Source organism: Silurus meridionalis, chromosome 4 (genome assembly GCF_014805685.1).
Source record: "Silurus meridionalis isolate SWU-2019-XX chromosome 4, ASM1480568v1, whole genome shotgun sequence".
NCBI lineage: Eukaryota > Metazoa > Chordata > Actinopteri > Siluriformes > Siluridae > Silurus > Silurus meridionalis.
The window spans coordinates 15,966,653-15,989,286 of record NC_060887.1 but is presented as its reverse complement, the minus strand read 5'-3'; the positions used below and the strand labels follow the sequence as shown (position 1 = coordinate 15,989,286).

The window sequence follows — 22,634 nt, the reverse complement described above, 5'->3', positions numbered from 1 at the left end:
AATATCACATAGGTTTTTTTTTTTTTATGCAGCCAGTAGGGGTTATTATAATAACATTGAAATAAAAACAGCTTGTGATGGTAAAATATTTATCTTTATTTTTCCACTTAGCAGCGCAACCATATATTTTTTAAATCAGCCCAAACATAAGTAGTTTGTGCTATTTTCTTCTAGTTTTCTTCCATGATTTTCTGGATCCATTTTGCATATCGAGCTACACGTGTGTATACGCCGTATCTTCCTGCTCTTCCACAGTCGACTCCCCAGCTAACGATTCCTGCTGCGTAAAACACATCATTCTTTTTCATGACAAAACCAGAGCCACTGTCTCCTTGACAGGTGTCCTTCCCTCCTTCAGGAAGTCCAGCACAGAACATGTTCTCCGTCAGAGTGGACACATCACTTACTGTCTTTTTCACCTCCTCAAAAGACAAGTGACACACTTCTTGCTCCACAATGGGAAGAGCGATGTACCTGAGATGATTAGCAGTGTGGTATGTCTCAGTCATTCCAAATCCAGAGACCCATCTGAAGCAGAAACAGTAGAGAATGCTGCATCATCATAATGTTTCTCTCAAAATCAAACAAGGATATTTGCACGTGTTAAAATGTTGTTACCCAGATTTCTCAAGCTCATAGTCCTGTGCAGGAAGACACACTGGCATTACACCTGCATTAAAGGTAAGGGATGATGCCAGCTTAATTAACGCAATATCATTATTGTAATCTGGGCTTTTATATCCTGGATGGATGTGAAATGATTCAATAGGAAGTGATTCAAATTATGTGTTGCTTTTAAAATAGTCGCTCACTTTGTTGCTTCCAACATATGCCTGAAAAACATCAATAAAAGTATGCTCAAATACTAAAGTAAAAATATATCACTATTAAGAGTTATAGCTGATGGGTAATGCTACCTTTAATTCATCCTTAGACAGCTTTTCTTTGTTGAAATTGTGAGCGGCAGTGAGGAGCCATTTTTCCTCAATCACAATCGCTCCTCCTCTTCCTCCAGGTTGTAGAAACACCTGCCAGGGAAATGAGTTGTCTACAGCTTGTTGTCCTCCTAAAACTCGGCCACGACCACCAGCAATATCCACTATAGAACGGCCACACACTGACACACACATACACACACGTTATTTATTAGACAACCATAAAATAAAAATGCATTACTACTACACTATAGGGGTTACACACTATTACATGCTGACTAGCTGACTATTAATTTATAAAAGTAGTCGACTATTTACTGTATGTAACTTTTTCTTGAGTCAAGGCAGAGACTGTTTCAGAACTTCACAACAGTTAATAGCCAAACATTACTCATTTACATTTCATATTCAATTATATTTTTAGAATTCCAAAAAATTTGGGACACTGTGGAAAATGTTAATTAAAAAAAAATGCAATAATTTGCTAATCTCATACACTTATTCATTTAAAATAGAACATAAAACATAGAACACATTAAATGTTTAAATTTAAGAAATGTAGAAGAAGTTAGGTAATTTTTTGATAGCTGCTTCATCTCCCTGTAAATTGGGACAGGGCCATGTTTACCACTGTGTAGCTGTCAGGAATCCACCTGCCATGCCTCCTTTGGCGGCTGTCATTGCCTCCGCTTTCTCATAAGCTCCCGAAATCAATTGCACACACCTGGGGCTCGTTTCACACTCATCCCCAGCGCCTTTAAAAACCCCACCTCACCCACATTCCAGGTCCATTATTGTAGGTTTCATGTGGTATGTGTCGTCGCGTATGCGTGTTCCCACTACGTACCTGTCGTAATCAGCCTCCTCACTCTTTTCACGGCTGTGCTTCCTTTCCGAAGCGCATCCCGGATTACCCCGCTCCTCCCGGTACTGCTTTCTATGCACCCGCTGCTTGAGCTACGTTTTCCTGTTGCTGCCCAGCGCTGCACTTCCCCGCTCGCGCACTCCTTTGGATTATATTTACGGACTGCCTCTCGTCAGTTCGGGACTTTGTGGGCCGCGCTCCCAAAGCGCACCACCGGATTAACCCTTTCACTGCGTGTATTTGTGTTGGCGTTGCCTTTTGTGAATAAACACTGTTTGCTGGTGCCTCGGCTTCCGCCCCCGTCAACCCCTGAAAAGGAATATAAGGACAGAAAAGAAGGGGAAAAAAAATAAAAATATGGATATGATTGGATTACCGCCATGGTCCCGGCGCGAGCCGAACCTTGGAGGGATGATTCACTCCGCCGCGATGAATTGGCAGCCAAGCTCCGCCCCTGGGAAAACCCGGAAATCCACTGCCGTGTCACGAGGATCATGCTCGGCCGCCCCACGCCCCCTTGATGACGTCACAGGATTCCCTGCTCGCTTCTCCGGCAAAACGGCAGAGTGGGGCAGATTTTTACGGAGCGTTGGTGGATACGTGGAGTCGAATTTGTCCTTTCTCCCAACGGAAAGAGTAATGATTGCGCTCCACATTTCTCTACTGTCTGGGGAATCCCTCTCTCTGGCTAGTAAGTTGTGGAGCGCGACTTGAGGCGAATTCGGCTCTTGCGCCTGTTTTGTCCGGCTCCTCACAAGGGCCACCATAGATCTCCACTCCAGAGAGCGCCGTTCCGCTCCAAGGTTTCCAAGCGAGCTCCACTCCACTCCAGGACGGCGAAAGGGAGGTCGAACCGCCGCTTGGTCACGAAAGGTATGTCGAACCGCCGCCTGGCCGCGAACGGGAAGGTGACGGCTCGCCCCACAGTCTCCCTGAAGGTGACGGCTCACCCCACAGTCTCCCTGAAGGTGACGGCTCACCCCACAGTCTCCCTGAAGGTGACGGCTTGCCCCACAGTCTCCCTGAAGGCGACGGCTTGCCTCACAGTCACCCTGAAGGCGAAGCCACGTCACAGAGTTCCCCTGAAGGTTGAAGCCACGTCTCCGAGCTCCTCTCCGGGCGAAGCAACGTCTCCGAGCTCCTCTCCGGGAGAAGCCCTGTCTCAGAGCTCCTCTCTGGTCGAAGCCACGTCTCTGAGCTTTTCTCCGGTCGAAGCCACGTCTCCAAGCTCCTCTCTGAGCGAAGTTTCACTCTTGATCTCCTCTGATGATGACGTCTCGTCCCAGAGCTCATCCACCGGTGACGTTTCGTCCCTGAGCTCATCTAAGGGCAATGTCTCATCCATAAGTCATGCTGGAGGTGACGTCAAGCCTCCAGGACCATGTAAGGGCGGCCTGGCAGTCCCAAGGCTTTCAGAGAGTGAGGACACCAGCCCGGGTCTTGGTGGAGGTACCACCACTCGGCCTGACCTCTAAATCCTCTAAAGGCAACCCCACAGACCCGAGCTACTCCCAAGGTGACATCTCACTCCCGAGCTCCTCCGAAATCGACGTCTGGCCCCTGAGCTCCCCGGAGGGCAATCTCAAGCCAGTGAACCCCGCCGAGGTCATCGCTCAGCCTCTGAGCTCCATCCATCGAGTTCTTCGTCTGGCCTCCTCGGGACACTGTCAGGGGTGTTGCTCCATCTCCGGTCTCCATCCAGGAGGTCTTCCAGCCCGTAAGCCCTGTTGAGAGCTCCACCCCGCCTCTGGTGGTTGCCAAGGTCGTCGTGCCGGTCCGGGTCTCTGCTGAGGGCGTCACTCTGTTCTAGGTCTCTGTGGTGAAAGAGGCTCCATTCCAGACCTTCCTGGGTAACATTGATCCGTTCCAGGTCGCCGGGGTGGTCGTCTCTCAGCTCCAGACCTCCGCCGGGGACATCACGCAGTCTCCGGTCTCCGCCGTGGACCTCACCCGTGCTCCGGTCCTCGCCGAGGGTCTCACTCCGTTCCAGACCTCCTTGGAGGACACCTCCCTGCTTTAGTCCTCCGCGGTGGACATCGCTCAGTTCCGGGTCTAGGATCCTGCCTGGCTTTCCCCGGTTCCGTGGCGACGCCTGCCGGGTCCCCTTCGGCCCTGGACGGATGGAGGGGCCATCCTCCGAGTGCCCTGGCCCACCGGGCGTTCTGTGGGTTAGGGGCGTCTTGTGCCTCCCTTTGGGGAGGTGGGGGTTGTCAGGAATCCACCTGCCACACTCCCTTCAGCGGCTGTCATTGCATCCGCTTTCTCATAAGCTCTCGGCGTCATTTGCACACACCTGGGGCTTGTTTCACACTCATCCCCAGCTCCTATAAGAACCCCACATTCACCCATATTGTAGGTTTCATGTGGTATGTGTCGTCGCGTATGCGTGTTCCCGCTACATACCTCTCGTAATCGGGCCTTTCCGAAGTGCATCCTGGATTACCCCGCTCCTCCTGGTACTGCTTTCTATGCACCCGCTGCTTGAGCTACGTTTTCCTGTTGCTGCCCAGCGCTGCACTTCCCCACTCGCGCACCCTTTGATTATATTTATGAACTGCCTCTCGTCAGTTCGGGACTTTGTGGACCGCGCTCCCAAAGTGCACCACCGGATTAACCCTTTCACTGTGTGTATTTGTGTTGGCTTTGCCTTTTGTGAATAAACAATGTTTGCTGGTGCCTCGGCTTCCGCCTCCGTCACTACCGCATAACAGTAGCAAATGTTTTCAAAGGATAAAATGTCTGGACTGAAGACTGGCCAGTTCAGCTTTCGGACTCTTCTACTAAGAAGCCATGCTGTTGTAACAGATGCAGTGTGCATTTAGCATTGTCGTTCTGAAATATAAAATGTCTTCAATGAAAACAGACTTCACCTCTATCAAAGCATAAATGAAAGCATATGCTTGCATATAACTTTCAGCATTAATGCACCCCAATACCTTAAGATCTGCAGGTTTGTGAACTGAACACTGATAGCAAGGGAAAGGGGTAGCTTAGTGGTTAAGATATTGTACTTCTGATGAGATGTATTATTGTGATAAATGTAAGTCATTTTGAATAAGGGTATCTGGCAAATCCTGCAAATGTAAATAACCAACCTGGTCCCTTTCCTCTTTAGTCTGGAGAATGCATCATCCATGGTTTACATAAATAATTGAACATTTTGATTTATCAGACCACAGACCAGTTTTCCACTTTGCCTTAGTCTATTTAAAATGGCCTTTAGCCCAGAAAGGATGGCGGTGTTTCTGTAGTATATTCACATACAGCTTTTTTATTTTTTAACCTGCATTTTTGGATGACACAGTAAACTTTCTTAACTGACAATGATTTCTGGAGGTGTATTTGTGCCAATACAGTGATTAACAGATTCATACCTGTTTTATTCATACCTGTTTTCATATCCTCGAGGATTTTACCTGCTGGCAGAGAGCACAAAGTTCACAGGCATTCAATATTGATTTTTACCCTTGTCCATTGAGCACAGAGATACTAGCTTTATTTCTAGTCATATTACTGACCTGTCGCCAAATAACCCAGTTAGTTGCAAATTTTTCTTCAGTTGTTTCTTTTTGGTAACACTTATATTTCCAGCCTTTTTGTCAGGGTGCGAGTGAAACAGAAGGCGGACGCCAGAATACAGCTCGCTCGGGTTTAATGATAAGATTGAGGGAGAGAGATACACACTCACACACTCACACTCACGCACATGCACACGGCCGTCCTTAGGTTGACAGAGTCCGAGGTGTGCTAGGGGAGAAGTGAAGCTGATCAGAGATGCGCGGGGAGGAGAAGCGCGGCCGGTACCGGATAGTGGAGTCCAAATGGGACGGACAGCATAGAGTACTGCATGCAACAGTGGAACCATACAGCAGTACGTAACATCTAACACATTCAATAACGAACAAGGGAGGGAGTGAGAGTGAGGAGCTTATGTAGAAGCGGGGTGAAGTGATGATGAGCCTCAGGTGTGCGTAGTTAAGAGAGAGAGCGGAGGCATGAATGCCACAAAAGGGGTGCGTGGCAGGTGGATCCCTGACGTTACACCCCACCCCCCCCAGAGGGAGCGGCACCTGATGCCCCAAACCCACCGATGCCCGGAGGGCCAGGGCACTCAGAGGAGGACCCTGGTGTCCATCCAGGGTCGAAAGGGGCCTGGTCAGAACCGTTGCAGAACCGGGGAAGGCCAAGGAGGACGTGAGGTGTAGCGACAACCCCGGTGGAAAGCCGGAACCGGACGATGCCCATCCTGAAGACACGGTTCGAAACCACGCTCTCAGCGGAGGTTTAAAACAGCGCGCAGCTTATAGCGGAGGCCAGGAATGGGGGGGAAGCCCTGGCGAAGACCGGAGGCAGGGCCAAGACCTGAGGCAGGGAGAAGGCCGGAGACGGAGAAACGGCTCCAGTGGCGACCAGGGACAGAGAGCTGCCTGTAGCGGAGACCCGGGGATGGAGGGACGTCTGCAGCAGAGACCATAGGGACCAAGCTGAGCCTGCAGCGGAGTCCAGAGGCTGAGCGACCTCCACGGCAGAGACCTGAGACCGAGTGACGCCGTCGGCGGCATCCAGGGCCGGATTAACGCCCACTGGGGAGGTCTGGAGCGGAGTGATGTCCACCCCGGAGACCCGGAACGGAGCGATGCCACGGGCGGAGACCTGGACCAAAGGGGTGCCAACCACAGAGATCAGGAGCGGAGCTACGTCTGTAGCAGAGATCGGAGAACGAGTGATGCACTTGGCGGAGACCGGGAGCAGAAAAACATCCTCGATGGTGTCCAGAGGCCAAGCGACGCCCACGGCGGAGATGATGAACGCAGCGACACCTTAGCCGGGGCTGTGAGCCTTGACGATGCCTTCAGAGAAACTCGGGAGTGCTTTGTCTTCCTCCAAGGGGCTTGAAGGAGAGACGTCGCCCGGAGAGAGACACGGAGGCATTATGCCGCCCGGAGAGGAACGCTGAAGCGTGAATTTGTCTTTTGGGAGACTTGGGGCTGAGACATCTTTGTCGGAGGAGCTCAGAGGCGAGACGCCGCCATCGGAGAAGCTCTGGGGCGAGACATCAACCTTGGAGAAGCTCGGGGGCGAGACAGTGGCGACAAAGGAGCTCGGGGGTGAGACGTCGCCGACGGAGAAGCTCTGGGGCAAGATGTCGCCATCGGAGGAGCTCAGAGGCGTGACGGCGCCATCCGGTGAGCGCAAAGGCGGCGGTACGACGTCCCTTTTGCCGGCCAGGCGGCGGTACAGTGTCCCTTTTGCGACCAGGAGGCGATTCGACTTCCCTTTCGTGGCCAGGGGTCGGTTCGACGTCCCTTTCACGGCCAGGCGGCGGTAGGACATCCCTTTCATGGCCAGGAGGCGATTCGACTTCCCTTTCGTGGCCAGGGGTCGGTTCGACGTCCCTTCATGGCCAGGTGGCGGTACGACGTCCCTTTGTGGCCAGGAGGCGGTTCGATGTCCCCTTCATGGCCAGGAGACGATTCGACGTCCCTTTCGAGGCCAGGAGACAGTTTGCAGTCCCCTCTTGGGGAGGACACTCGGGACACACACACTGGAGTGGAGAGGTGCTCTCGGGGGGACACTGGAGTGGGGAGGTGCTCTCGGGAACACACTGGAGCAGAGAGGAGATTATGGGGACACACTGGAGCAGAGTGCTCACCTGGAGGTCCTGGGGCAGAGCTGTGCTCACCTGGAGGTCCTGGGGCGGAGCGGAGCCGTCCTGGAAGGTTTGGCGCAGGGCAGAGACCTCCTGGAGGTCCTGGGGTGGAGCGGAGCCATCCTGGAGGGCCTGGAGCAGGGTCTGGAGTAGGGTGGAGATCCCCTGGAGGTCCTGGGGCGGAGCTCTCCAGGAAACTCTGGTGTGGAACGGAGCTCTCCGGAAAACATTGGTGAGAAAGATGGTGAAGATCTGCAGTGACCATCCCTAGTTGGGATGATGCGGTCAGGCAGCGGTACAACCTTCCTTTCGGGGCCAGGTGGCGGTTTGACGTCCCTTTTGCGGCCAGGAGGTGATTCGACGTCCCCTTCGTGGCCAGGAGGCGGTTCGATGTCCCCTTCATGGCCAGGCGGCGGTACGACGTCCCCTTCGTGGCCAGGTGACAATGTAACGGCACCCTCAGCGTGACACTGGAGCCGAGTCGAGTGTTCTGAGGAGCCCAGGAGTGGAGTGAAGCTCTCGGGGAAATTCTGAAGTGGAGCGGGGCACTCCTGGAAACCCTGGGGCAGCGTGGCGCGTCCATGGGAACCCCAGATCAAGGCCGCGTGCTTGTGGAAACTCTGGGGTGGAGCAGCGTGCTCGTAGATGCTCGGAGACGAAGCAGCACGCACACGGGAAGCCCGGAACAGGGCGGCGCGATTGTGAAAAGGAGCTCTCCTGGAAATTCTGGCGTACAGCTGAGCTTACCTGGGTTCTCTGGAGCGGAACTGAGCTTTCCGGGAGGTCTTGGAGCAGAACTGAGCTCTCCTTGAGCTCCTGGAGAGGAACTGAGCACTCCTTGAAGCCCTGGAGCGGAGAGAAGCTCTCGGGGACACACTAGAGCGGAGAGGTGCTCTCAGGGACACACTGGAGTGAAGATGTGCTCTCGGGGACACACTGGAGCAGGGAGGTGCTCTCGGGGACACACTAGAGTGGAGAGGTGCTCTCGGGGACACACTGGAGCAGCTAGGTGCTCTCGGGGACACACTGGAGCGGAGAGGAGCTCACAGGTACACACTGGAGCAGAGAGGAGCTCAGCTGGAGGTCCTGGGGCGGAGCTGCGCTCTCTTGGAGGTCCTGGAGCAGGGTGAGGATCTCCTGGAGGTCCTGGGGCGGAGCGGAGCCGTCCTGGAGGGCTTGGAGCAGGACGGAGATCTCCTGGAGGTCCTGGGGCAGAGCGAAGCCATCCTGGAGAGCCTGGAGCAGGGTCTGGAGTAGGGTGGAGATCCCCCGGAGATCCTGGGGCAGAGCAGAGCTCTCCGGGAAACTCTGGTGCGGAACGGAGCTCTCCGGAAAACACTGGAGTGGATCTGTGCTCTCGGGAGCGGGAGAGAGATGGTGGAGATCCGCGGTGACCATCCCTAGTTCCCTTGTGAGAAGCCGGATAAAATGGGCGCACGAGCTAAATTCGCCTTCAGTCGTGCTCCACAACTCACTGGCCAGAGAGAGGGATTCTCCAGATAGTAGAGAAATATGGAACGCGATCTTCCCTCCTTCTGAGTAGTAGGAAGATGAACACGACTCCATGTATCCGCCTACGCTCCGTAAAAATCCGCCCCACTCAGCCCTGTCGCCGGAGAAGTGAGCTGGGAAATCCATGACGTCATCACGGGGGCGTGGCGCTGCCGAGCATGATCCACGTGAAACGGCAGCGGACTTCCGGGTTTTCCCCGAGGCGGAGCTTGACTGCCGCTTTATCGCGGCAGAGCGAATCCTACCTCTGAGGTTCGGTTCGCACCGGGACCACGGCGATAGTCCGATTATATTCCTCCTTTATATATATATATATATATATATATATATATATATATATATATATATATATATATATATATTCCTTTTCAGGGGTTTGTTATTCTGTCAGGGTGCGAGTGAAACAGGAGGCGGACGCCAGAATACAGCTCGCTCAGGTTAATGATAAGAATGAGGGAGAGAGATACACACGAGCACACGCACACACGCACGCACACACACTTACACACACTCACGCACACGGCAGTCCTTAGGTTGAAAGAGTCTGAGGTGTGCTAGGGGAGAAGTGTAGCTGATCCGAGATGCGCGGGGAGGAGAAGCGCAGCCGGTACCGGATAGTAGAGTCCGAATGGGACAGACAGCATAGAGTACTGCATGCAACAGTGGAACCATACAGCAGTACGTAACATCTAACACATTCAATAACGAACAAGGGAGGGAGTAAGAGTGAGGAGCTTATGTAGAAGCGGGGTGGAGTGATGATGAGCCCCAGGTGTGCATAGTTAAGCCTGGAGCTCCAGAGAAAGCGGAGGCATGAGTGACAACAAGCTCCAGGTGTGCGTGGTTAAGGCTGGAGTTTCAGGGAGAGCGGAGGCATGAAAGCAGGGGTGTGGGGGGTGTGGCAGGTGGATCCCTGATACTTTTGTTGCTCTGTCCCAATTTTTTTCAGACGTGTTGCAGCCATCAAATTTAAAATTACCCTGTTTTTTTTTCTTTATAATGGTACATTTCCTTTTTAAAGTTGTTGTTTTTTATGTTCTCCTGTCTTTAAAATATGGGTTTTGCAAGATTTGTAAATCATTTGTATTCTATTTTTATTTACATTTAACAAAGTGGGGTTTTTGGGGGGAATTGGAGACTATTATCAATGAAATGAATAAGTGCAATAAATATTGAAAATAATAAATCTTTAAATGTCTGTAAATATGTTGTTCAAGTTCACCAGGACCTCACAAATCTTTAGTTCTACTTATTTATCTTTGTGTGTGTGTGTGTGTGAGTGTGTGTGTGTGTGTGTGTGTGTGTGTAAGTGTGGGGTTTTAGACACATATAGACACAATAAACAATCCCACAGTATACAGAGGACAGAACACAAATCCAGGATCTTTTTATTTTTATTTTTTATTTTTGCAATAACAACTGCTTTGTTAATGTTTAATTGTTGAACATTTCATTTAATTGTAATGTTTAGCATGTTAAAAATGCTGACTGAAGTGTGTATTTGAGTGTGTGTTTAGTCGTCCATCATCCTCCCTGCAGCGTTGTGACAGTTATTGAACAGCAGACTGTAATTAGTTCCGCCTGCTTTCACAAAATCTGTCACCATCTTACTACCAGCGAAATTTTTAGTCTCTCTTATCTGTAAAAAAAAAGTCAGTGACTCTAAAGAATAAATAAATAAATCTGGATAAATTTTTGTCTACAAAGGTTCTTACCGTCCATGTGTTGCTCATGTGACGTGCATCCACCACAACTGTCTGAGAGGAAATGCCATAACCATCTCCTTTATGCACCAACCACTTAGTGCCATCTGCCAGAGTCACTCTGGAATCATTATAAACCCAAAATTAATTAAAATCCAGAATTTTTATAAAATTATTTGAATATAACCCAAGATATTTTTCAGTTTTAGTTACATATCACTTAAATATTTGATTTTTTGCATTTGTTAATTGCATTTATTAATTTTATTGTTATTGTTTCATCATTTATTCTGTTGCCTATTTTAATATTAACTTTGTTAGGGCAATACATTTCACTAAGTAAGATTTTACTAGATAATCCATATAAATTTGAATAGAAATTAATTAGCATTTTATTTTTAAGATAAAGAAATTCAGATAAATTATTTTTAAGCTGATTAAGATCATTTATTTTGCATCTTCCAGTCCTTATAGCTCTATATATACTTGTATAATATTAGTGTTTCTGTACCTGACTCCTGAGTGACTCAATATTCCTCTCTCCGACTCTGGCCATCAAGTGGCCGTGTCATGCGCTCAGCCTTATACACTTTAGAGTTATAGAGCTTGGTCAGTTCATCCTTTTTCGACAAGTCAAAACTGTATGAGTTTCCAGTTTTACCTGATAATAAAATGTAAATTTATGTAAATTATTAAATTTATGTAAGTCCTGTACGGTTTGTGTGTATAATGTGTATAACATAAACAATTCTCCGTACAGTAGACCTATTTTAATCTTTTTATAGTGTGCATAATGTTTTTTTCTTGAATTATATATATATATATATATATATATATATATATATATATATATATATATATATATATATATATATAAAAAATCTTGGTATACTTAGGCTTCATTTTCAGAAGGCTTAATAAAAACATGTAATGAAGATGTTATAAACATACCAGAACCCCAGGAGCCTTCAGCGACAATCAGTGCTGTAATGAACACGAACACACCGAGAGCGTTAGTGACCATCATCTCTGAATCTCTGTAAAAATCTGATGTTGATGCAAAGTTGAGGATACTGTGAGTCAATGAAAATGAGCATGTTTATATACTGAGCCTGACATGTGCAAGCAAAGAGCTGGAATAAAAATGATTTTCTTATGTAACAAGAAGTTTGCACAATTCCAGAAAATCGTACATGGCTGTTTTCCAGTCCTGACTTTGACCCTGTGAAGGTTCAATCATCCATTCCCACATTTTCCAATTACTTACTGCAGAAACACAAGCAAAATATGTAATAAATATACAGGACAATGCATTGTAAATACATAAACAACCTTAAAATAATGAATTATAATAATTACTTTTATTTAAATTATATTATAAATTATAATTAAAAATTATAAATTATTCTGAATCATTTACTTGCTGAGTAATAAACTAAGGGTTTTTAATTATTTATTTATTTCTTTATTATTTACACCAGTATAGCATAACTCTAGAAATAAATCTTTTCTACCTTTTAATATTTGAAGTACTGTTTATATGTCTAAATTACTGGAAATTCCAAAGTGGCTTATTGGGAAACTCCTGAATAGTGAAATAAACAACAGTTATTGTGAAATAGTTTGGAAAATGAAAATGTTTTGGATTTGGGTCAATAGTTGAACATCTCAGGACAAGATATATTAGATAAAATGACATTCATAAAAATAATCCACACCCTTCGATCTATCACTTAATATAGACAGATATACATAGACAAACTGTATACATACAGGCAGTGTTGGGGGTAACGCGTTACAAGTAACGTGCGTTACGTAATAATATTACTTTTCTGGAGTAACGAGTAAAGTAGCTGGTTACTTTATAAATTTACACGTTAATATCTGAGTTTCTTTTTTAAAAAAGTAATGCAAGTTACTTTTCAGTTAAATTATTTTGCATAAAAAAATAAATAGTGAATTAAAATGAATGTAGTCACGTAGAATCGCGCACTCATACGTGCGAGCAACTAGAACAGATGCTGGTCAGAAGCGGAGATGGCAAACCAGGGCATTACATTACTGTGATGGAAGTATTCTTATTATTTTGAAATAGTCGAGGAAAAGGAGAAAGGAATAATGGTTAAGTGTAGATTATGTGTTGGTGAAAAGCTCTTGTCAACTGCAAAAAATACCACTTCAAAAAAAAATGTTGCATATTTGGAAATGGAGACAGAAATATAGAAAACTTTTGCAGACTTTCCACCACTGCAGATTTATGGACTGCTCAGAATAAACGTTTTCCGTGGGAGACACATGTACGATGCCATCGCAGCGGAGATAGAGAGCAAATTCACAGCTCATTTGCTCTTTGTGGGAAGATAAACTGCCATTGTCACTGATACTGATTTGTAAAAGCGTTCAGAATGTTTCAAGCTGATGATGAAGCAGAGAATGATGTAGACGAGGACGAGGTCATATTTACGGAATTGCATGATGTTTTACGAGATGACAGTGAAAGGTATGTTCTCCCTCCACATCACCGGTGTGCAGCCCACAACCTTAACCTTATATACACGAATGATAGTTACATTTCTGACGGCGAAGGCAGATTGCAAAACAGTGTACAGAAGTGCGACTGGAAAGTGTTCAGCCTTGTTTTCAAAATTTAGTCGATCATCTTATTGTTCTCTAAAAGTTATTAAGCATTTTAAATGTTTAAGAAATTTCTTTTGCCCTAATATAACTTATTTCTTATTGGCAATTCTCTATATTACACCTGTTACACCTGTAAAGCGTGAAAGAGATACAAGTGACACAAAAGTAACGCAAAAGTAATATAACGCATTACTTTCCATAAAAAGTAACTAAGTAACGTAATTAGTTACTTTTTTGGGGAGTAACTCAATATTGTAATGCATTACTTTTAAAAGTAACGTTGCCCAACACTGCATACAGTTGCATCTTAATAAATTGGAATATCATTAAAAAGTTGATTTATTTTAGCAATTCAATACAAAAGGTGAAACTTGTATATTATATAGATTCATCACACACAGACTGATATATTTCAAGTGTTTATTTCTTTTAATTTTGATTATTTTGCCTCACATTTAACAAAAACTCACCAATTCAATATAATACCAATTTAATAAAAAAAATAAATAAATAGAATACTTCACAAGACCAATCAAAGAAAAAATGTGGTGAATTGTGAATAAAATCAGCATCTCCATAAAGCTGGTCAGCAGAGGGAAGCATGAAGTACTCAAAAATTTCCTGGTAGACGGCTGTGCTGACCTTGGACTTGATAAAACACAGTGGACCAACACCAGCAGATGACATTACTCCCCAAACCATCACTGACTGTGCAAACTTTACACTGACCACAAGCAACCTGGATTCTGTGTCTCTACTCTCTTCTTCCAGACTCTGGGACCTTGATTTCCAAATGAAATGCAACATTTAATTTCCTTTCATCTGAAAAGACAACTTTGGCTCACTGAGCAACAATCCTTTACGCAGGTAAGACACCTCTGAGGTTGTCTCTGGTTCAGGAGTGGCTTGACACAAGGAATGCAACAGTTGTAGCCCATGGGTACGTCTGTGCGTGGTGGTTCTTGAAGCACTGACTCCAGCTGCAGTCTACTCTTTGTGAATCTCCCCAAATTCTTGAATGGGCTTCGTTTCACCTTTTTTGACCACATTATTTCCTTTCATTCAACTTTCCATTAATGTGCTTGAATACAGCACTCTGTAAACAGCCAGCTTCTTTAGCGATGACCTTTTGTGTCTTACCCTCCATGTGCAGGGTGTCAATGATGGTCTTCTGGACAACTGTCAAGTCAGCAGTCTCCCCCCATGATTGTGTAGCCTGAACCAGACTGAGACACCATTTAAAAGCTTAGAAAACTTTTGAAGGTGTTTTGAGTTAATTAGCTAATTAGAGTGTGACGCCATGAGTCTCCAATATTGAACTTTTTAACAATATAAAAATTTTCTGAGATTATTAAGTTTAGGTTTCATTAGCTTTAAGCCACAATCATCAAAATCATTCAAAATTTCAAGATAACAATTCTTGAAATGTATCAGTCTGTGGTTGATGAATCTATATATTTTACAAGCTTTTACTAAAGCAATTACTAAAATAAAACAACTTTTTAATGATATTCTAATTTATTGAGATGCACTTGTATGTGTACTATACATATGCCGCATACTTCATGAGTCCTGAATGCATGTTTGTGTATTTGTATGTGTTATTAACACAACTGTGCTCACTCTGTAACTAGGCAATTGTGTGCACTGTAGAGTATAGAAAGTGGAGTTGGTAGTGGCCATGTGGAGTCACATTATTTGCTGGAAAAGAGAATTCGACCTGCAATGTGACCTGACACATGCAAAGCATGCTAAATAAAATATCAAATTTGTTTTTTTCATGCAGGCAGTAAGGGCTATTATGATAAAATTGAAATAAAAACAGCTTGTGATGGTAAAATATTTATCTTTATTTTTCCACTTTGCAGAGCAACCATATATTTTTAAAATCAACCCAAACATAAGTAGTTTGTGCTATTTTCTTCTAGTTTTCTTCCATGATTTTCTGGATCCATTTTGCATATCGAGCTACACGTATGTATACACCATATCTTCCTGCTCTTCCACAGTCGACTACCCAGCTAATGATTCCTGCTGCGTAAAACACATCATTCTTTTTCATGACAAAACCAGAGCCACTGTCTCCTTGACAGGTGTCCTTCCCTCCTTCAGGAAGTCCAGCACAGAACATGTTCTCCGTCAGAGTGGACACATCACTTACTGTCTTTTTCACCTCCTCAAAAGACAAGTGACACACTTCTTGCTCCACAATGGGAAGAGCGATGTACCTGAGATAATTATGTCTCTGTCATTCCAAATCCAGAGACCCATCTGAAGCAGAAACAGTAGAGAATGCTGCATCATCATAATGTATCTCTCAAAATCAAACAAGGATATTTGCACGTGTTAAAATGATGTTACCCAGATTTCTCAAGCTCAGAGTCCTGTGCAGGAAGACAAACTGGCATTACACCTGCATTAAAGGTAAGGGATGATGCCAGCTTAATTAACGCAATATCATTATTGTAATCTGGGCTTTTATATCCTGGATGGATGTGAAATGACTCAATAGGAAGTGATTCAAATTGTGTGTCGCTTTTAAAATAGTCGCTCACTTTGTTGCTTCCAACATATGCCTGAAAAACATCAATAAAAGTATGCTCAAATACTAAAATAAAAATATATCACTATTAAGAGTTAAAGCTGATGGGTAATGATACCTTTACTTCATCTTTAGACAGCTTTTCTTTGTTGAAATTGTGAGCGGCAGTGAGGAGCCATTTTTCCCCAATCACAATCGCTCCTCCTCTTCCTCCAGCTTGTAGAAACACCTGCCAGGGAAATGAGTTGTCTACTGCTTGTTGTCCCCCTAAAACCCGGCCACGACCACCAGCAATATCCACTATAGAACGCCCACACACTGACACACACATACACACACGTTATTTATTAGACAACCATAAAATAAAAATGCATTACTACTACACTATAGGGGTTACACACTATTACATGCTGACTAGCTGACTATTAATTTATAAAAGTAGTCGACTATTTACTGTATGTAACTTTTTCTTGAGTCAAGGCAAAGACTGTTTCAGAACTTCACAACAGTTAATAGCCAAACATTACTAATTTACATTTCATATTCAATTATATTTGTAGAATTCCAAAAAAATTGGGACAATCTCATACACTCATATTCATTTAAAATAGAACATAAAACATAGAACACATTAAATGTTTAAATTTAAGAAATGTAGAAGAAGTTAGGTAATTTTTTGACAGCTGCTTCATCTCCCTGTAAGTTGGGACAGGGCCATGTTTACCACTGTGTAGCTGTCAGGAATCCACCTGCCATGCCCCCTTTGGCGGCTGTCATTGCCTTCACTTTCTCATAAGCTCCCGGCATCAATTGCACACACCTGGGGCTCGTTTCACACTCATCCCCAGCTCCTTTAAAAACCCCACCTCACCCACATTCCAGGTCCGTTATTGTAGGTTTCATGTGGTATGTGTCGTCGCGTATGCGTGTTCCCGCTACGTATCTCTCGTAATTGGACTTCTCACTCTTTTCACGGCTGTGCTTCCTTTCCGAAGCGCATCCTGGATTACCCCGCTCCTCCCGATTATATTTACGGGCTGCCTCTCGTCAGTTCGGGACTTTGTGGACCGCGCTCCCAAAGTGCACCACCGGATTAACCCTTTCACTGTGTGTATTTGTGTTGGCTTTGCCTTTTGTGAATAAACACTGTTTGCTGGTGCCTCGGCTTCCGCCTCCGTCACTACCGCATAACAGTAGCAAATGTTTTCAAATGATAAAATGTCTGGACTGAAGACTGGCCAGTTCAGCTTTCGGACTTTTCTACTAAGAAGCCATGCTGTTGTAACAGATGCAGTGTGCATTTAGCATTGTCGTTCTGAAATATGAAATGTCTTCCCTGAATACAGACTTCATCTCTATCAAAGCATAAATGAAAGCATATGCTTGCATATAACTTTCAGCATTGATGTTGCCTTTCTAGATGTGCAATTCAATAGGCATTAATGCACCCCAATACCTTAAGATCTGCAGGTTTGTGAACTGAACACTGATAGCAAGAGAAAGGGGTAGCTTAGTAGTTAAGATATTGTACTTCTGATGAGATGTATTATTGTGATAAATGTAAGTCATTTTGAATAAGGGTATCTGGCAAATCCTGTAAATGTAAATAACCAACCTGGTCCCTTTCCTCTTTAGTCTGGAGAATGCATCATCCATGGTTTACATAAATAATTGAAAATTTTGATTTATCAGACCACAGACCAGTTTTCCACTTTGCCTTAGTCTATTTAAAATGGCCTTTAGCCCAGAAAGGATGGCGGTGTTTCTGTATTATATTCACATACAGCTATTTTATTTTTTAACCTGCATTTTTGGATGACACAGTAAACTTTCTTAACTGACAATGATTTCTGGAGGTGTATTTGTGCCAATACAGTGATTAACAGATTCATACCTGTTTTTAATGCATTGCTGGCAGAGAGCCTAAAGATCACAGGCATTCAATATTGATTTTTGCCCTTGTCCATTGAGCACGGAGATACTAGTTTTATTTCTAGTCATATTACTGACCTGTCGCCAAATAACCCAATTAGTTGCAAAATGTTTCTTCAGTTGTTTCTTTTTGGTAACACTTATATTTCCAGCCTTTTTGTCAGGGTGCGAGTGAAACAGAAGGCAGACGCCAGAATACAGCTCGCTCGGGTATAATGATAAGATTGAGGGAGAGAGATACATACGAGCACACTCACTTACACACGCACGCACACACACTTACACACACTCACGCACATGCACACGGCAGTCCTTAGGTTGAAAGAGTCTGAGGTGCGCTAGGGGAGAAGTGTAGCTGATCAGAGATGCGCGGGGAGGAGAAGTGCAGCCGGTATCGGATAGTAGAGTCCGAATGGGATGGACAGCATAGAGTACTGCATGCAACAGTGGAACCATACAGCAGTACGTAACATCTAACACATTCAGTAACGAACAAGGGAGGGAGTGAGAGTGAGGAGCTTATGTAGAAGCGGGGTGGAGTGATGATGAGCCTCAGGTGTGCGTAGTTAAGCCTGGAGCTCCAGAGAGAGCGGAGGCATGAGTGACAACAAGCTCCAGGTGTGCGTGGTTAAGCCTGGAGCTCCAGGGAGAGCGGAGGCATGAAAGCCACAAAAGGGGGCGTGGCAGGTGGATCCTGACGTTACCCCCACCACCACCCCCACAGAGGCGGCACCTGAAGCCCCAAACCCACCGATGCCCGGAGGGCCAGAGCACTCAGAGGAGGACCCCGGTGTCCATCCAGGGTCAAAGGGGCCTGGTCAGAACTGTCGCGGAACCGGGGAAGGCCAAGGAGGACTTGAGGTGTAGCGACAACCCCGGTGGAAAGCCAGAACCGGACGATGCCCATCCTGAAGACACCTCAGCAGAGGTTTAAAACAGCGTGCAGCTTATAGCGGAGGCCAGGAATGGGGCGGAAGCCCTGGCAAAGACCGGAGGCAGGGCCAAGACCTGAGGCAGGGAGAAGGCCGGAGACGGAGAAACGGCTCCAGTGGCAACCAGGGACAGAGAGCTGCCTGTAGCGGAGACCCGGGGATGGAGGGATGTCTGCAGCAGAGACCATAGATGGAGAGACATCTACAGCGGAGTCTGGAGGCGGAGAGACAGCTCCGGCGTAGGACAGGGACCAAGCTGCCCCTGCAGCGGAGTCCAGAGGCTGAGCGACCTCCACGGCAGAGACCTGAAACCGAGTGATGCCGTCGGCGGCATCCAGGGCCGGATTAACGCCCACTGGGGAGGTCTGGAGCGGAGTGATGTCCACCCCGGAGACCCAGAACGGAGCGATGCCACGGGTGGAGACCTGGACCAAAGGGGTGCCAACCACAGAGGTCAGGAGCGGAGCTACATCTGTAGCGGAGATCAGAGAACGAGTGATGCACTCGGCGGAGACCGGGAGCAGAAAAACATCCTCGATGGTGTCCAGAGGCCAATCGACACCCACGGCGGAGATGAGGAATGCAGTGACACCTTCGCCGGAGCTGTGAGCCTTGACGACGCCTTCAGAGGAACTCGGGAGTGCTTTGTCTATCTCCAAGGGTCCTGAAGGAGAGACGTCGCCCGGAGAGGGACACGGAGGCGCTACGTCGCCCGGAGAGGAACGCTAAAGCGTGACTTCGCCTTTTGGGAGACTTGGGGCTGAGACATCTTTGTCGGAGGAGCTCAGACGCGAGACGCCGCCATCGGAGGAGCTCTTAGGCGAGACGCCCACCTTGGAGGAGCTCTTAGGTGAGATGTCGCATTCAGGGGAGCCCGGGATCAAGACGGAGGAGCTCGGGGGTGAGACGTTGGCGACGGAGAAGCTCTGGGGCGGGACATTGACCTCGGAGAAGCTTGAGGGCAAGACGGTGGCGACGGAGGAGCTCGGGGGTGAGACATCGCCGACAGGGGAGCTCTGGGGCAAACCGTTGCAGACGGAGGAGCTCTGAGGCGATACGTCACCGACGGAGGAGCTCTGGAGCGACACGTTGCCGACGGAGAAGCTCTGGGGCGAGATGTCGCCATCGGAGGAGCTCAGAGGCATGACGTTGCCATCGGGTGAGCGCAAAGGCAGCGGTACTACGTCCCATTCGCGGCCAGGCGGCGGTACAACGTCCCTTTTGCGGCCAGGAGGCGATTTGACTTCCTTTTCGTGGCCAGGGGTCGGTTCAACGTCCCCTTCGTGGCCAGGAGGCGGTACGACGTCCCTTTCGTGGCCAGGAGGCGATTCGACTTCCCTTTCGTGGCCAGGAGGCGATTCGACTTCCCTTCGTGGCCAGGGGTGGGTTCGGCGTCCCTTTGTGGCCAGGCGGTGATGCGGCGTCCCTTTGCGGCCAGGAGACAATTCGACGTCCTTTTCGTGGCCAGGAGGCGGTTTGCAGTCCCCTCTCGGGGAGGACACTCGGGGGGACACACACTGGAGTGGAGAGGTGCTCTCGGGGACACACTGGAGCGGGGAGGTGCTCTCAGGAACACACTGGAGCAGAGAGGAGATTATGGGGACACACTGGAGCGGAGAGGAGCTCACCTGGAGGTCCTGGGGCAGAGCTGTGCTCACCTGGAGGTCCTGGGGCAGAACTGCGCTCACCTGGAGGCCCTGGGGTGGAGCTGCACTCTCTTGGAGGTCCTGGAGCAGGGTGAGGATCTCCTGGAGGTCCTGGGGCGGAGCGGAGCCGTCCTGGAAGGTTTGGCGCAGGGCAGAGATCTCCTGGAGGTCCTGGGGTGGAGCGGAGCCATCCTGGAGGGCCTGGAGCAGGGTCTGGAGTAGGGTGGAGATCCCCTGGAGGTCCTGGGGCGGAGCGGAGCTCTCCAGGAAACTCTGGTGCGGAACGGAGCTCTCCGGAAAACACTGGGGCGGATCTGTGCTCTCGGGAGCGGGAGAGAGATGGTGGAGATCCGCGGTGACCATCCCTAGTTCCCTTGTGAGAAGCCGGATAAAATGGGCGCACGAGCCAAATTCGCCTCCAGTCGCGCTCCACAACTCACTGGCCAGAGAGAGGGATTCTCCAGATAGTAGAGAAATATGGAACGCGATCTTCCCTCCTTCTGAGTAGTAGGAAGATGAACACGACTCCATGTATCCGCCTACGCTCCGTAAAAATCCGCCCCACTCAGCCCTGTCGCCGGAGAAGTGAGCCGGGATATCCATGACGTCATCACGGGGGCGTGGCGGTGCCGAGCATGATCCACGTGAAACGGCAGCGGACTTCCGGGTTTTCCCCGAGGCGGAGCTTGACTTCCGCTTTATCGCGGCAGAGCGAATCCTACCTCTGAGGTTAGGTTCGCACGGGACCACGCGGTAGTCCGATTATATTCCTCCTTTTTTTCTTCTTTTATATATATATATATATATATATATATATATATATATATATATATATATATATATATATATATATATTCCTTTCAGGGGTTCGTTATTCTGTCAGGGTGCGAGTGAAACAGCAGGCGGACGCCGGAATACAGCACGCTCAGGTTTAATGATAAGAATGAGGGAGAGAGATACACACGAGCACACGCACACACGCACGCACACACACTTACACACACTCACGCACACGGCAGTCCTTAGGTTCAAAGAGTCTGAGGTGCGCTAGGGTAGAAGTGTAGCTGATCCGAGATGCGCGGGGAGGAGAAGCGCAGCCGGTACCGGATAGTAGAGTCCGAATAGGACGGACAGCATAGAGTACTGCATGCAACAGTGGAACCATACAGCAGTACGTAACATCTAATACATTCAATAACGAACAAGGGAGGGAGTGAGAGTGAGGAGCTTATGTAGAAGCGGGGTGGAGTGATGATGAGCTCCAGGTGTGCATAGTTAAGCCTGGAGCTCCAGGTGTGTGCGTGGTTAACCCTCTGGAGTCTGAATTGCCGCCGGCGCCCAAACCTGCTTTTTTTTCAGATGCCAGCAAAAAGAGCTTAAACTGCTCGGTCATATTTAATCAAAAATGTCAAAGTAATACATCATTTAAATCTGTAAAGGGTCTACTTTCATTTGTGTATGCTCACTATATAAACAAAACGTTGTATTTTTTTTAAATGAATAAAATAGTCAGGGTGCGCCATCTGTCGCCTTTGTCTGCGTAAACTTTGTTTAGAAACACGTCATCAAAAAGCGCTGAAACTCGGCCAATAGCCGACACACGGAAATAAAAAATATATCTTTAGACAGCTTAAGGTGTGTAGTTTTAGAATAAGTCGGTGAAATAAAAAAACACATGTTTCCAATGAATATAAATCATGTGAAACCAAGTAGAGGCACAGATTTTCCACCGTAGCTCATTATCTGATAATGAGCTGCGATCGACACGCCCCCCCGCTATTCACAGGTAAAACAGTTCACACGTTGAGTCACACACACACAAACACGCCCCCCGGACAGTGGCATAAAACAATGCCAGAGAATTTACCTTTTCATCCGAAGAAGATTGCAATTCCGACGAGGAGCGTTTGCATTTTGAAGAGCGAGGACTTTCCAGCAAGTTGCTACGATGAGTAAGTTATTTAGTCTTACATTCTGATCATATAAAACTCATATTGTTTGTAGACATATCTGCCTAGCTTTTGTCAGCATTGCCTTTTAATGTTACAACAGAAATCCGCCAATATCTGTTCATTTGTAACATTAACTGTTTGTAATTGTATGCCCTAAATATTGTTGACGTTATACAAAGTTATATTTTAGCCTCAGTTCAGTTTTGGTTAGTGTCACTGATCATCCTGAAAGGCTGTTATGTAGTGTTAGCTAGCAGAGATGTTCCGGAATGCTGAGGTGTAAAAGCTATATGTACAATGCATGATAACAAATATATATTGTTCAAGT

General features: G+C 47.0%; 1 protein-coding gene across 1 annotated transcript; it reads right to left on the bottom strand.

The window, feature by feature from the left end:
* Positions 1 to 75: 75 nt before the first annotated feature.
* LOC124385309 (serine protease 30-like) lies at positions 76 to 15,900 on the bottom strand. Its single transcript, XM_046848560.1, has 2 exons — positions 15,664 to 15,900; positions 76 to 528 (listed from the first exon to the last, which is right to left on the bottom strand). Exons 1-2 carry the CDS (start codon positions 15,708 to 15,710, stop codon positions 171 to 173), a joined length of 405 nt encoding a protein of 134 aa, XP_046704516.1. The 5' UTR covers positions 15,711 to 15,900; the 3' UTR covers positions 76 to 170.
* Between the last annotated feature and the right edge of the window lie 6,734 nt (positions 15,901 to 22,634).

Bases quoted from the DNA above. Each gene is read 5' to 3' on its own strand.
- LOC124385309 (XM_046848560.1), bottom strand. From the start codon at position 15,710: ATGCCAGTTTGTCTTCCTGCACAGGACTCTGAGCTTGAGAAATCTGG. The intron at 529-15,663 runs GTAACATCATTT...TTTCTGCTTCAG, and splicing joins TCTGAGCTTGAGAAATCTGG to ATGGGTCTCTGGATTTGGAA.